Source organism: Odocoileus virginianus, chromosome 23, assembly GCF_023699985.2.
Source record: "Odocoileus virginianus isolate 20LAN1187 ecotype Illinois chromosome 23, Ovbor_1.2, whole genome shotgun sequence".
Classification (NCBI taxonomy): domain Eukaryota; kingdom Metazoa; phylum Chordata; class Mammalia; order Artiodactyla; family Cervidae; genus Odocoileus; species Odocoileus virginianus.
In genome coordinates, this window is record NC_069696.1 from 19442103 (window position 1) to 19457574 (window position 15472).

The following is a 15472-nucleotide window of genomic DNA, read 5'->3' on the forward strand; positions in this document are numbered from 1 at the left end:
GGGTCGCAAAAAGTCAAGACACAACTGAACGACTAAATAACAACATCCCTTTATAAGAGGTGTCAATTTCACTAGAAGAGCGTGGGGAGGGTTGATGGGAGATGAGACAGCAGTTGAGCTCTGGATATGGTGTGCTCTAGGGCCTGCAGCATCCAAAGGAGAACAGATGTGGTCATAGTTAGAGGGATACACGTGGGGCTCAAAGAAGACACTGCAGCCAGAGACACCAATTTGGGCGAATTTACAGACACTGCACTCTCAGCAATGGATGAGAAATATAGCAGAGGGTCTAGGACAGAACCCTGAGAGGCACCAATATTTAAGAGATGTGTAAAGGAGCAAGCAAGCTGGGAGGCCAGGACAGATCTGCCAGGAAGGCAGGAAGAAAACCAAGATAGTCTTTACCAACAAGTGAATAACGAGGGATGACAGAGAGAGCAGGGAGTTCAAGGTGTGGGAACGTCAGGGCTGGATCCCAGGTCCAGTCACAGATAAACTACCTTTAGGTTCAACTCTGAACTGGGAACGTAGTCAAGAGGCTATGGAGTTGAAGTCTCTTCCAGAAGTTAAACAAGCATTAGTTGGTACACATTCAACCTCCTGTAAATACAGTATACTTGAACCTCTCCAGAGTACATGTTCTAATATTTTATTTTTTAAGCTGGGTGGAGGGTACCTGAGTATGAATTAAATTTTTCTGAATACATCTCTATATGTCTGATATAGTTCATAATAAAGGTGAAATGGATACCCAAAACACATTGTTGACTGAAAGACAGTAAGGTTATCAAACAGTATGTCTGGTTAGAGTTTCATTTATGTAAAACTGTAGATTCATCTCCACACAGGTACACATGCATAGGGAGCTAGTTAGAAAGACGATCATTGATTATTTTACCAATGATTGTTTCTTCGGATTTAAGGTCTTTTTTACTTTTGGGGGGGCCCTCTTCCATATTATTTGAATTTTTATTGGAGTATAATTGCTTTACAAAGCTGTGTTGGTTGCTGCTGTACAATGAAATGAATCAGCTACTGGGCTTCCCATCTGGCTCTGTGGTAAAGAATTTGCCTGCCAATGCAGAAGATGCAGGAGACGCAGGTTCCATCCCTGAGTCAGGAAGATCCCCTGGAGAAAGGTATCCCTCTTGGACCCCTGTCCCGCCCTGCACCATCCCACCCATCTAGGTTACCACATGTAGCAGCTTTATACAAATAACAAAACCACAGAAGCAGAGTATAGAACCTGTACCTGACTTGTTTACACAATGGCCCCTATGAGCATGTCCTGCCATCAAAGTTGGATTCTGACTATAATCCGCCAGGCTTCTCTGTCCATGGAGAGGGGTGAGGCCAGGGAAGCAGAATTCCACCCATATCTTCTCATTCAATAAATCAGAATAAGGGCAACCATAAAAGTTGTTTCTACAATGGTACTCTCACTTAATCTCAAAGGCAGAGAGAGGAGAATCAAAAAAAAAAAATTTTAACTAAAAAAATATTTTAAGTAATAATAATAAAAACAATAAATGTTCAATGAGCCAAAAAGAAAAAGACATCACTATACATGTAATATCTAATTCTGTCATATTTGTAATGTCATATCTGTAAAGACAAACTATTAATAACTAATTCTTGGTGGTGAGCACACTGCAATTTGTTATAAAATTCTTTGGGTTTACTAGTTTTTAACTTTTTTCAATGAAATCAAGAGTATTTATTAAAAAACAAAAATAAACCAAGGGACGACCCCTCCTCACGTGCCTACAGACTCAGGTACCTTATTCCCTTTTCCTTCTCAGTACAGCATCATCCCGAAGGTAAGGAGCCAGTCCTCTTTCACATCTAAGCTTGTCTCGTCTTTCCCAGTGATCAGGGGTGCAGCCATCGGACAGATCTGCGTTCAAGTCCAAACTGAACCTCTTAGTTTCAGCCTGACCTGAGACAGCTTACACCTACAAGCCTATTCTCTTATAATGTAAAACACAAGCAATTTTCAAAAGTTGCCTAGTAGAGTTCTTGCCTTGAGGGTTAAAAAAGGTTGAACACACGAAACTCTTAAGAGGAAGACCAGGCATGCGGGAAGTGGGAAGAAGGAGGGGAGCTGTTGTGTATTTCTTAAAACAGTAACACCGTTCAGCGAGCTCTGACTCTGGGTCGCCCCCGCTGTCACTGGCCCTCCCAGTGGCCAGCCTTCAACCTCAGACACCGTGAACTGCTCCTCCGGGTATGTGAACCTCCGACCCAGTCTTGGAAGCTCCCCTCTGACCTCCACCATCGGTGCACACTCTGCCACACGCTCACCTGTTCAGCATATTGGACTGGTAGATCCTCTTCTCGTGGGTGTTGTAGCAGCTGCTCTTGGGCTCGGGGATGAAGCTGTGCTCGGAGAGCATGTCAGAGGCCGCGGTGGTGATGATGGCGATCCCGTCCCTCACTCTGGCAGGGAGGCCGTAGTCCCACTCGTCATACGACACAGAGACCAGGCCGGTGGGGAACTCCGAGGGCACTGTGTCCGTGTCCCCCGCCACCAGACTAGGCACAATCCACGTGTAGCCATAGCCGGTCAGCCCTACTGAGTTAGCCACTTCGAAGATGTAGGTGGCCTCTTCCTTAGTACAGTAAAGAAGAATGATGGGGCTCTGAAGTTTCTTGAGCTGGTTCTGGATCTTAGAATCCCCATCGTCCAAGGACATGTCCAGCAGAAGGACCTCCTCCAGCTCCCAGCCCACGAAGCTGTTCTCGATGGTGCTGCGAATCTTATTGACAAAGTCCTGGTAGCCAGGGAAGTAGGTGGTGACGATAGAGAAGATGTACCAGTCATACTCCTCCATGATGTTGAGCATCACGGAAGCCTGCTGTTCAATCGATGGGCCGAACTGGAAGAACATGGAGGATTCATCCTAGAGCGCGAAAAACAAAGAAAGAGAAAGAGAGAGAAAAGTCAAAACAAAGATGGTGAGGGAGAGTCTGAACTAGCTGGACACAGAGATTTGCTTGTGTCAATTACTCTTTCCATGTTAATGCCTTTAAAGAGGGATATGTTTGAACTGCAAACATCTGTAATACTCTCCTTCTTAAAACCTTCCCCTGGAGAAAACCAACCTGGGTGTATGCTCTCTTTGTCCGAAGTCCTCGAGGCTACTGCAGAGCCCCAGGCAGTCTCCTAGAATCAAATATGTTAGTATTTCTAGAGCAAAATGTGGGAAGAGTCACAAAAAGGCGGATAAAGACTAAATGGCCTCATGTCAGTTGAGGTCAGGTTTTGCTGTCAAATGAGTCATATAAACACAAACTTGCTCTTTCCAATTTTTGAGACTTCTGGATTCATTCGTTGTGGGTATGTTTCATTCAATCCAGGGAATAATCCAAAATGCCCTCAATCTGCCCTTAAATCTACCTCAAGTAGGGAAGGGGCAGGTGAGTGGTCCAGCAGGTGAGTGGCACTCAGGTATGGCGAGCCGGGAAATGCACTGTAGCACAAGATTTTGATCAGTGCATTGTCTATAAAGACGTAACCGTTAAATGAATAGCACATGGAATTTTCTGTCTTCTACTCTGGTAATGAGGCATATAGGTCAGAAGGAGGCACAGACAGTCTATGGAAGCTACAAGTTATAATGACTTGTCTGCAAGGTCATCTGTGATTAAGCCTGTATTCGAGAAGAGCATATAAAGAATAGCTCTTTCTCTTACCTCTATAATACCAGGGGTCTCCGTCTGACCTGTGTATTACACACAACCCTCTGTCAATTCTAAGCATCTTATCTTATGTTGTCTCCTACTTTGTGAAGGAGAAGCCCTTTTACATTTCTCCCATTTGAAGCTGTATTCCACCTGCCATTTGGACATGTCAGGCCCTGTGTTTTATCTCCATCTTATAGCTAGAAGAATCTGAAACCGCAAAATGAAGACCCTCTCAGCCTCATCCTTCTGTTTCAGTCTATTTTCCCCTGAGTTCTTCCTGGGTAATGGCATCTCTTTTCTTGGTCAGTGGCCCCTGTATCCTATCTGATGGTTTATCTCCATTTTATAACTATCCAAGCTAACAAAATTGTGTCTTTAATTCAAACGGGGCAGTGCTTTTTTATCCCCGAAACCAGAGCTTTGAAGCATGGTTATAAGAGATCAGGCTTTTAAACAAAATGATGCAGTGATTTGTTAGTTCAAAAACATATTGTTGTACAGCTGAGAAATTGCTGAGTATTTTTTGGGCACTCGCTATTGAAAAAAAAAAATGCAGTCTGGGAGATATCCAGCTGGTATCCAAAGACCCTGATTCGGCAGCGAGAGCTGCCAGCCCAAGTCTCTGCCAGGGCTGTGTGTGCTTCACGTGCCTTGAACTCTTCACATTTTCTCACAAGTGATCCGAATGAAACAGGAGCTGCTCAGTCATCTGGGGTTAATTCTTTCTGCTAAAGGTAAAATGGTGCTTATAATAGCTCCCTCCCCTGGCTTAAACATACAGTCCAAGAGGAGCCTCTTAAGACCATGGAACTCAGGGATATAGAGAAGATGGGGCATCAAGAATGCTTGGGGAGGGAATGGAAATTATTTCAGAATAAAAGAAAGCCCAGGGCCAGATGGCTTCACAGGTGAATTCTACCAAAAGTTTAGAGAACAGCTAACACCTATCCTGCTCAAACTCTTCCAGAAAATTTCAGAGAAAGGAAAACTCTCAAACTCATTCTACAAGGCCATCATCACCCTGATACCAAAAACAAAGATGCCACACACATACAAAAAAATCACAGGCCAATCTCACCAATAAACATAGATGCAAACATCTTCAACAAAATTCTAGCAAACAGAATCCAACAACACATTAAAAAGATCATACATCGTCATCAAGTGGGCTTTACCCAGGGATGCAAGGATTCTTTGATATATGCAAATCAATTAATGTGATACACAAAATTAACAAATTTAAAGATAAAAACCACATGATTATCTCAATAGATAGAGAGAAAAGTTTGGACAAAAATAAACACCCGTTTATGATTTAAAAAAAAAAAACAACTCTCCTGAAAGTAGGCATTGAAGGAATCTACCTCAACATAATAAAGGTCATACATGACAAACCCACGGCAAACATTATTCTCAGTGGGGGAAAACTGCAAGCATCTCCTCTAAGATCAGGAGCAAGACAAAGGTGTTCACTCTCATCTCGATTATTCAACCTAGTTTTGGCAGTCCTAGCCACAGCAGTCAGAGAAGAAAAAGAAATAAAAAGAATCCAGATTGGAAAAGAAAAAGTAAAACTCCCACTGTTTGCAGATGACTGACACTACATATAGAAAACCCTAAAGATACCACCAGAAAATTACTGGAGCGAAGGGTAGAATGGTGCTTATAATGGCTCCCTCCCCTGGCTTAAACATACAGTCAAAGAGGAGCCTCTAAGGACTATAGCAAAGTTGCAAGATATAAAAGTAATACTCAGAAATCCCTTGCATTCCTTCACAGAACAGAATAGTGATTTTTTTTTTTTTTAATGTGGCCAGCTCCTGCTCCTGGTCTACTTCAACGCCAAGCATAGACTGCTCTTCAGGTGACACTGACCTTGTTCTTGGGTTACAATATAGAGAGGGAATCCAAGACAGCAAAGCTTAATTATGACAAGACTTGTCAGGGGCCCACAGAGAACCACAGTAACAGGAAAGAAAGGCCCGTGACAGAACAACTTACCCAGAATGGTTGTGATCACTTTAAAGTGACAGCCATTTGTTTTCCTTGTTACTTTCAGCTAAACTGGGGAGTTTGGGGGATTCTCAAATGAGATGTATTATCACTTGAGTTTCCACTAGCCCAGTGGACATGACAAACGGACAGATGCATCCAAATATACCTTAAAATGCACAGGCTTAGGATGAGATGGGTAAAACTACTACCCATTCTATGACAAATGAACATATCTTATCACAAGGAGGTTCTTGAACACCCACGAAGCTCCAGCCACAGTGAAGCCACAGTTGATTCCAAAACACAGTTAGAGATAGCCTTGAAAGAAAACCCATGGGCATCCATAGTAAATGAGCCCATGCTAATGAGACTGAATTTAAAAGAAAGCCAATCTACTGTATACCAACCTGACCCTCTCCTCTTTAGTCTTCTCTTAAAACTCCCTCACAAAAATAAATGAGCTCTTAAAGAAACTGCCAGCTATTATGTGAAGAAAGCCAATAAACAGTGAAAGTAAAAAAAAGGAAAAATTAATATGGTTTCAAGCTACCTCCACCACATCCTCATCTTATCTACTAATTCTATCATCTTCCATGATCATCCTTTCCTGATTTTCTCCACTCCTGTCAATGCCCAGTTCAACCATCTTATCTTGCCAATCCTTCATTAAATAAGGAGGCCTTACAAGGCGATTTTATCTGGGGCACCAAGAGGAGGTTAATGAAACCAAATGGGAATCAAGAGACAAAGTTATAGCTTGGGCAAATGTTTCCTGGTATAATGACTGGTCCAGTGTTATTAATTTAGTTGACACATCAATCTGGTACATAGCAGTCGGGAATGGAACAGCTCTTTTTCAACAAAGCTTTGCGCTAACTATAAGTTGTAAGCAGTGACAGCCTTTGCAAATTATGGTCACAGCCACAAATCAAAGAGCAATCTTCATGTGTGCATGAAGTGGAAAGGACTGTGGCCATGCATTCACGCCATCTTGGCAGGCTCCCAGCATGCATTGTGATCACCACAAGAAGTAGCATCTTCTAGGATGAAGGACAGGGATATAACTCAGTTCACTATGCTTCCCCACTAACATTTTTATCTCCTGGTGTCATTACAAAACGTTATGTGCATAAGTTCTTTGAGCAGTCTCCTCAGATTCTCAGTCAAATTTATATATGAATGTACTTCTTCAACTTGCCTCCAGAGCACCTTTAAAGCAGTCCAAATAAAGGGTTACCATGACTGATAGGTGCAGTCAGCACAGGGAAGCTACGATGGGACATTAGAGCCTGTCAGTCTGGAACTGTTATGGGGAACCCCATCACGTTGGTGTTCATGGTGTTTATTTGCTAATAAGAAGAAACAAAAACAGGTACTGTTCTCATTCTATTAACTGTCTCAGAAAAATAGCTGCCTAGAAAATCAGCAGTACATGAGATTCTTCTTCTGCATCACTGAGATCCCTTACAGGTCCACTTCAGACATAAAGGATATACTAGCAATGGGGTTCAGCTGCCAGTTCACCTTGGGGGCTGCATCAGCTGAAGAGAACCCCCTCACCCAAAGTGGATAGAGTGCACGGAGTGACGGCGGTCACGGAGTCTAAAGACCTGGTCCTCCTGCCTTAATTCTGGGCAACTCTGAAGGATGTGTCTGTCTTTAGAACTTCCCACAAGGTTCCATTAAAACTGCATCAAAGGACTTCCTCGGCGGTCCAGTGGTTAAGAGCCTGCTTGCCAATGCAGGGGATACAGGGTCCATTCCTGGTCCTGGAAGATCCCACATGCTGCAGGGCAGCTGAGCCAGTGCACCACAATGAGTGAGGCCAGTGAGCCCAGGAGCCCATGCCCTGCCACAAGAGAAGTCCCCGCAATGAGAAGCCTGCACACCGCAAGTAGAGCATAGCCCTTGCATGCAGCAACTAGAGAAAGCCTGCCACATCAACGAAGACCCAGCACAGTCAAAAATAAAGAAAGAAAATCATGTCTCACACTGTATTTCTACCTCTGTCTCTTCCTACCCTTCCATTCAGGATGTGTGGGACTGGAGAGCATTCCCTCCTAAACCTCCTATGCACCAACTTCATCTCAGATCACCTTTCAGGGAACCCAACTGGAGACTTTATCCATCTCCCTTTTCCAATGTGGAAAAGAGACAACTTGAAAGTGAACATGGTATCTATTTTCAAATATAAAAATGACTTATATGGTAGAAAGCTAAGTCTCTGCCCATTGGCTCCAGAGGAGAAAACTGGGACCCATGAGCAGAAATAGTAAAAGGCACCGTTGGGCACAATGAAGAAAGTACATTTGCAACAATTATAGCTGTTTAAAATGAAATGGGCCTCGTAAGGTAAGGAGCTTGCTGTCATTATGAACATTCAAAAAGGAGTTGGATTATTAACAGATAAAGGGATTCTCCCCAGCACTCCATGTGGAAAATGTCATGCTCATCTCTCAGGCCTATTTCAAAAGTCAGCTTTTTTTTATGCGTATTGTCTTTTCTGACTTTCCCAAGTCAGGTTAGTTCTCTTTTCTCTGTGCTTTAACAATATTTTATACATGCCCCTATCACCATATATATTTATTTTAAAAAATTTAATGAAGTATAATTGATGTACAATATGATATAAATTATAGGTGTGCAATACAGTGACTAACAACTTTAAAAGTTATACTCTACCTATAGTTATTATAAAATACTGGCTATATTCCCCGTGTTGTACAATGTTTCCTGCTGGCTTATTTTATATCTCACAGTTTGTAGCTGTTACTCCCCTACCCCTATATTGCCCTTCCCTACTTCCCTCTCCCCAGTGGTAATCACTACTTTCTTCTCTGTATCTGTGAATCTGTTTCTTTTTTGTTGTTGTTATATTCACTAGCTTGCTGTATTTTTTTTTAGATTCCACATATAAGTCATATTATTCAATATTTATCTTTCTTTGACATCTCATTTAACATAATACTCTTCAAGTCCATTCCTGCTGCTGAAAATGGCAAATTTTTATTCATTTTTATGGCTGAATAGTATTTCATTGTGTGTGTGTGTGTGTGTGTGTGTGTGTATACACACAGACTACATCTTATTTATCCATTCATCTGTTGATGGACACTTAGGTTGCTTCTATATCTTAGCAAGTGTAAATGAGGTCGCCATGAACACTGGGATACATGGATCTTTTTAAATTAGTGTTTTGGGTTTTTTTCAAATATATATCCAGGAGTAGAACTGCTGGGTCATATAGTAGTTCTTTGTGCCTTTTGATAATGTTCATGGTGTTCTTGCAGCAAGCTTACCAGGGTGGTTTGTCATTTCCTCCTCCAGAGCTATGGTTTTTCCAGTGGTCATGTATGGATGTGAGAGGTGGACCATAAAGAAAGCTGAGCACTTGAAGAATTGATGCTTTTGAACTGTGGTGTTGGAGAAGACTCTTGAGAGTCCCTTGGACTGCAAGGAGATCAACCATTCCTAAAGGAAATCAACCCTGAATATTCATTGGAAGGACTGGTGCTGAAGCAGAAGCTCCAATACTTTTGTCCACCTGATGTGAAGAGCCGACTTATTGGAAAAGACCCTGATGCTGAGAAGGACTGAAGGAAAAGGAGAAGAGGGTAGCAGAGGACGAGATGATTAGATAGCATCACCAAGTCAATGGACACGAGTCTGAGCAAACTCCAGGAGACAGTGAAGGACAGGGAAGCCTAGCGTGTAGAAGTCCACAGAGCCGCAGAGAGTCAGACATGGCTTAGGGATTGAAGAAGAAGAACAACAATAGTAGTTCTATTTTTATTTTTTTAAGGAAACTCCATACTGTTTTCCATTGTGACTACATCAATTTACATTCCCCAACGGTGTTTGAGGATTCCCTTTTCTGATGGGAAGCATAGATGCATGCTTCATCCCATTAAAAAATGTGCATTTCTCAAGAGCAGGAATTGCACCTTATTCATCTCTGCATCTCCAGGTGGCATGTGAAAAAATTTAAATGTTGGTTGTATTAATATTACAAAGGGCATTCCTTTGTTGGGTAGGAGATGAACTGAAATGACCTTGATGGTCTCAGCTGGTTCCAAATTTCTATGCTGATGGCACATGTCTGCAGTTATGACTGAATGGTTGTGCACTTTTACAAAAAGTGAGGTGGATCCACCTTGGAGCCAGCTCGAGAGGCAGGAAGTGTACCAGTCATTTCTTCATTCTTCTCTACAGCAAATTCCATGAAGCATCATCTACACTTCTTCCAACTCCTCTTCTACCATTCTTTCTTGTACTAATTCAAATCAGACTTCCAACCCCATTCCTCCTCCCCAAAAGATTGTCCTGTGAAAGGCAGTGGTGACGCCAACTCTAATGTCCAACGGTAGCCTTTGACTTGGGTCATCACAGGCTCCTAGATATGCTATTGTTCCTTGGTTTCCAGGGCTTCGTATTCACTTGACTTTCCTCCTAACTTACTGGTAGTTGTTCTTCTGTCTCCTTTGCTGGTTCCTCCTCTTTCTTCTGATCTTTTGAAGATGCAGTGCCCTAGAGTCAATCCTTGATCCTCATTTTGTTTCCTTCCTCAGAAATTTCACTCAGTTTCCTGATTTAAATCCCATTTCAATGCCGATTGCTCTCACACTTCTTTCTCCAAAACTTCAAACTGACACATCAAACTGCCTATTCTACATCCCCGTTTGGATATCTCTGAACCATCTCCAACATTTCCAAAATGGAAATGCTTCCCATTTCAGTTCAAGGCAATTCTCTCCGCCCACTGCCAACTCCTCGCTTTCTTTGGACTTCTATGTCCAATCATTCAGGACACCTTGACTGCCTTACCTTCAAAAGGCTGTCCATACAGAGCCTTTTACCACCCACGTTGTTTAAGCCACTCTCATCCTTCACCTGTCATTGAAAGGCCTGCTAACTGGCCTCCTTGCCTCTGCCCCAGTCTCATGCACAACAAAGAAGCAAGATGATCTTTTGAAAACTTAAATCATAAGATGTTATCTTCTATTCCAAACCCTCAATGCCTTCCCAACTCACTAAAAGGAAAGAGCTGACACCTGTGATTAGAACCCCACTGGCCCTCAGATCCTACCTTCTCCAACTCTACCTCTCACTTTCCTCCAAGCATGCTGATTGCTCTTAAATATACTAATTCCCACCCCAGGCCTTTATTCAAGCTATAGCCTCTGCCTGAAACACTTCCTCCAGCTTCCCAGGTACCCACAGGGCTAACACACACACCTGGTACAAGTCTTCACTAAAACCTCACCTTCTCAACAAAGCTCAATCCTGAGCCTGCAATATGATAAAACAGTCACCCTCTCTCCCATCAAAGGCAGGCCTGAGCCTTCTTATCCTGCCAACATATGAAACCTACCTTTAATTATGAATCCACTTTTGATTTTTGCCACAGCATTCATTTATCACCATCAAACAGATAATATGATGTATTTATTATGAATGTATGCCTCTTCCCAACTAGAATGTAAACACCATGAAGGCCAGGATCAATTTATTTGTTTATTGCTGCAACTCAGCACCTAGAATGGGCCCTGGCCCAAAGTGGACTCTCAGGAAATAACTGTTGAATTTTAAAAAATAGTAATTTGCCATTGTTTGTGTTTGTATGTATTCATATTTTTCTGCGTCCATTTATCCTTTGATGGGCACTTATGTTGTTTTCATGTCTTGGCTATTGTAAATGATACTGTAATGAACATGGGGGTGTGGGGTTCAAGAATATTTTCTAGCTAGTGTGTTCACTTTCTTCAGATAAATACCCAGAAGTAGAACTGCTGGATCATATGATAGACCTATGTTCAATTTTTTTAGGAACTGCCATACTGTTCTCCATACTGGCTGTACCAGTTTACATTCCCACCAATAGTACCCAAAGTCTCCCTTTTCTCCACATCCTCACCAACACTTGTCATTTCTTGTCTTTTTAATTATAGCCATTCTAATAGGTATGGGCTCCTACCTTACTATAGTTTTGATTTACATTTCCCTGAAGATTTGTGATGCTGAACATCTTTTCATGTGCCTGTTGGCCATCTGCATGTCTTCAGGAAAAACATCTATCCAAGTCCTCTGCCCATTTTTTAATCATACTGTTTGCTTTTTTGCTATTGAGCTTTATGAGTTCTTTATGTATTTTATATATTAAAACCTTATCAGATAAATGATTTACAAATATTTCTCCCATTCAGTAGGTTGCCTTTTCATTTTGTTCATGGTTTCCTTTGCTGTGCAGAAGCTTTCTAATTTGATGTAGTACCACTTGTTTATTTTTGCCTCTGTATTACTCAGCCATAAAAAAGAATGGAATCTTGCCATTTGTGACAACATGGTTGAACCTTGAGGGCATTATGCTTAAGTGAAATAAATCAGGCAGAGAAAGACAAATACCATATGATTTCACTTATATGTGGATTCTTTAAAAAACAAAAAAAAGCAAACAAATCAAATGAAAACAAACAAACCAAAAAAAAAAAAGCCAAGCTCATAGATACAGAGAACAGACTGGTGGTTGCCAGAGGCAACGGATGGGGAGTAGGTGAAACGGGTGAAGGAAGTCAATGGTTCAAACTTCCAGTTATAAAATAAATACATCATTGTGATGTAATGTACCACATGATGACTATAGTTAATAATATTGTACTACATATTTGAAAACTGCTAAGAGAGTAAACCTTAAAAGTTCTCATGACAAGGAAAATAACTTTTGTAACATGTTCGGTGATGAATGGTAACAAGAATTGTTGTGATCATTTCACAGTGTTTACAAATATGGAATCATTATATTGCATGCTCAAAATATGTTATATATCAATTACACCTTAATTACAAAAGTGGCAATTGATGTTGCATCCAGATAATTGTCATGCATGCATGCTAAGTCACTTCAGTCAAGTCCGACTCTTCGCGACCCCATGGATTGTAGCCCTCCTCTGTTCATGGGATTTCCTAGGCAAGAATACTGGAGTGGGTTGTCATGCCCTCCTCCAGGATATCTTCCCAGCCCAGAGATCAAACCCATCTTTCTTATGTCTCCTGTATTAGCAGGTGGGTTCTTTAACCACTAGCATCACCTGGGAAGCCATAGATAATTTTCAAATCTAGTTTATTTTTATTGGCTATTGAACTAATAACATTTTCCAGCATTTTATTTATTTTTTAATTGAAGGATAATTGCTTTATAGAATTTTGTTGGTTTCTGCCAAACATCAACATGAATCAGCCATAGATATACATATGTTCCCTGAAGTACCTCACACTACACAAATCTTAGCAATCTGTAACATCCTAGGGATTACAAGCCTGCTAGGACATTAAAGCAATTCCAGATTAAATAAACCTGACCTTTCTCCTCCTTCTGTTTTCCTTCTAAATTCAGTTCTTAAGAAGGATCTGTGTTTGAAAAAAGGCTAGAACCTCTAGGCTTTTGCTGAAAACCTCCACTACCCATCAGATTTAGAAGGCAAGTGTAGAAATGACGGGCTGAGAGGTCAGGTTCCTCCAAGCTGGGTTAGTCCTGGGTATTTCTTCTCTACTTCTTCCACACTGAGCACAAAGTAGAAGCAGAATATGGGGACAAAAATCTCTCCTCTCCCAACACAAGGGGAGGCCTTTCTCTACCCCCCCAACTCCAAGAGATCCCCTTTTTGGTGACTATAAACTCTGATAGCAACCATCATTTTTTTTCAGGTGACTAAGGCTAGTGTAGCTATTTAGAGTGGGTTTGGTTAGTGTCAATTTTGTGAGCCCTGCAAGAAAGAAAAAAAACACCTGATGTTCTTGCCATTAATCAGAAATATCATGAGTGAAACACACAAAGGAAGCTCACTGGTGGAGAAGCATGATCTTTTCTGCCACTTAAATGCCAGATTCATTCTCAGTAAACCCTTGCACACAAAGGGAACGCTCTGGGTTTTCAAAAGCCCATGAACAGACATTCAAGCAGATTGAGCTAGTCTAACAGCCATTCTGGATAGCTAAACAACTCCCCCAGAAGCCGGCATTCTTTTTCTTATTTGTTCTTTCAGAAGATAATTTTGCTTTCTCCTTGAATTGTGTCCCAGTTTCCTCCCTGAATCTCCCTCTTGGATGTGCTTCAATCGCTGAATTTAAGCCACAGCTGAGAAACAAACTAAAAGTATTCACTTTGAGAATGTCTACAAGGTCCTTCTTATTCTAGGTCTCAGGGACAATTTTTCAGCAAGAAGAAAGCTTACCAGCATCAGACAGGGCAATAAGAGGAGAAGAATAAAAAGGCCAGTTCCCTCTCACTAATATACTTGAGTGAATTAAAGAATTAAGTCAGGAAGCAAAAGGCCTAGAGAATGCCAAGAGGACTTTCAGAATGTGCTTGGGTTCTGCTATAAGGTATCAGGACACCAAAATCCTAATAAGGCTATTGTATTTCATTTTAAATTAAAATTCTTCACTATGGCCAGTGTTTTCTGCACATCAAAACAACTCTCTGATGAATTGACTTGTATTTTTATTAAGAGGTCCTTTTCTATAAAAGAACAAGCTGACATATTCAACAATCACCACATTCTGTGACTGAATAAACATACTTTTAAATAAATGCAAATGAAGAAAGCAGGGGAATAGGAAAAGTTGGGGGGGAAATGAAATAGAGAAAAATAGTATAAACATCAAACCAACAGTATTAATTAGGATTATCAGTATCAGACTAAATTTATTTAGACAAGTTTACAAAATCAAGTGTGCTCAACACAAATATAGATATGGGCATTTTCATGGATTTAAAAAAAAAAAAAGCATTTCATAGATAAAAAGAAGGGCATGGTAAAATTAAACCACAGAACCAAGAGAAAAGAAAAAAAATTTTTACTAGGAGCGAAATCCAAAATCCAAAACTGCTTACACCATCAAAATCTTTCTATTTCACTTAAGCCAAGAGGGTGGAGTTTACAGAAGAAATGTGATCATTAATAAAGAACAGGGTGAAATACAGACCAGTGATGGTACTGGATGCATCAGCAGCAGTTTTCAGAGTGAAGATGTAGACATTTGTCTCAAAAACATTAATGCTCCCATCTCTTAATATGTATTTGCTCAGAGCATCACATTCAAACACCAATGGGAGTAAAGAATTGGGGAGGTGCTCACAAGAGGAGATGAGGAGGAAAGGCATTTTATATTTGACAAAGCTAAGAGTGCTGGTACCTTATATGTTGCTGAAAATAACAAAGCACTGGTTCTAAATACAGTAGCTATGTTCATGCACATGGGTCTCTTCAGAAAGATTCCTGGAAAACAAAAAGTTCTCTCTCCTTCTGTCCCTGCTCTATAGAGAAAGATGAAACATTGCTGAATTGAGAATCTGGACCAATCGTGCTCTTTGGCACAGGTCAACAAGCCACTGCCAGGAGAAATAGCAAGAACCTCAGATATGTAGATGACACCACACTTATGCAAAAAGGGAAGAGGAACCAAAGAGCCTCTTGATGAAAGTGAAAGAGGAGAGTGAAAAAGCTGGCTTAAAACTCAACATTCAAAAAGCAAAGATCACGGCATCCGGTCCCATCACTTCATGGCAAATAGATGAGGAAACAACAGAAACTGAGAGACTTTATTTTCTTGGGCTCCAAAATCACTGCAGATGGTGACTGCAGTCGTGAAATTGAAAGACACTTGCTCCTTGGAAGAAAGGCTATACCAACCTAGACAGCATATTAAAAAGCAGAGACATTACTTTGCCTATAAAGCTCCATATAGTCAAAGCTACGGTTTTCCCAGTAGTCATGTATGGATGTGAGAATAG

General features: G+C 41.1%; 1 protein-coding gene across 3 annotated transcripts in view; it reads right to left on the reverse strand.

Annotated features, from left to right (window-relative positions):
* Window positions 1-15472, reverse strand: part of GRIN2B (glutamate ionotropic receptor NMDA type subunit 2B) — a 483052-nt gene that overhangs the window by 217771 nt on the left and 249809 nt on the right. For all 3 annotated transcript variants that reach the window (XM_070453649.1, XM_070453650.1, XM_070453651.1), the window contains one exon: window positions 2305-2903. In XM_070453649.1, the coding sequence (XP_070309750.1) occupies window positions 2305-2903 (599 nt within the window). The remainder of the gene's footprint in view (window positions 1-2304; window positions 2904-15472) is intronic.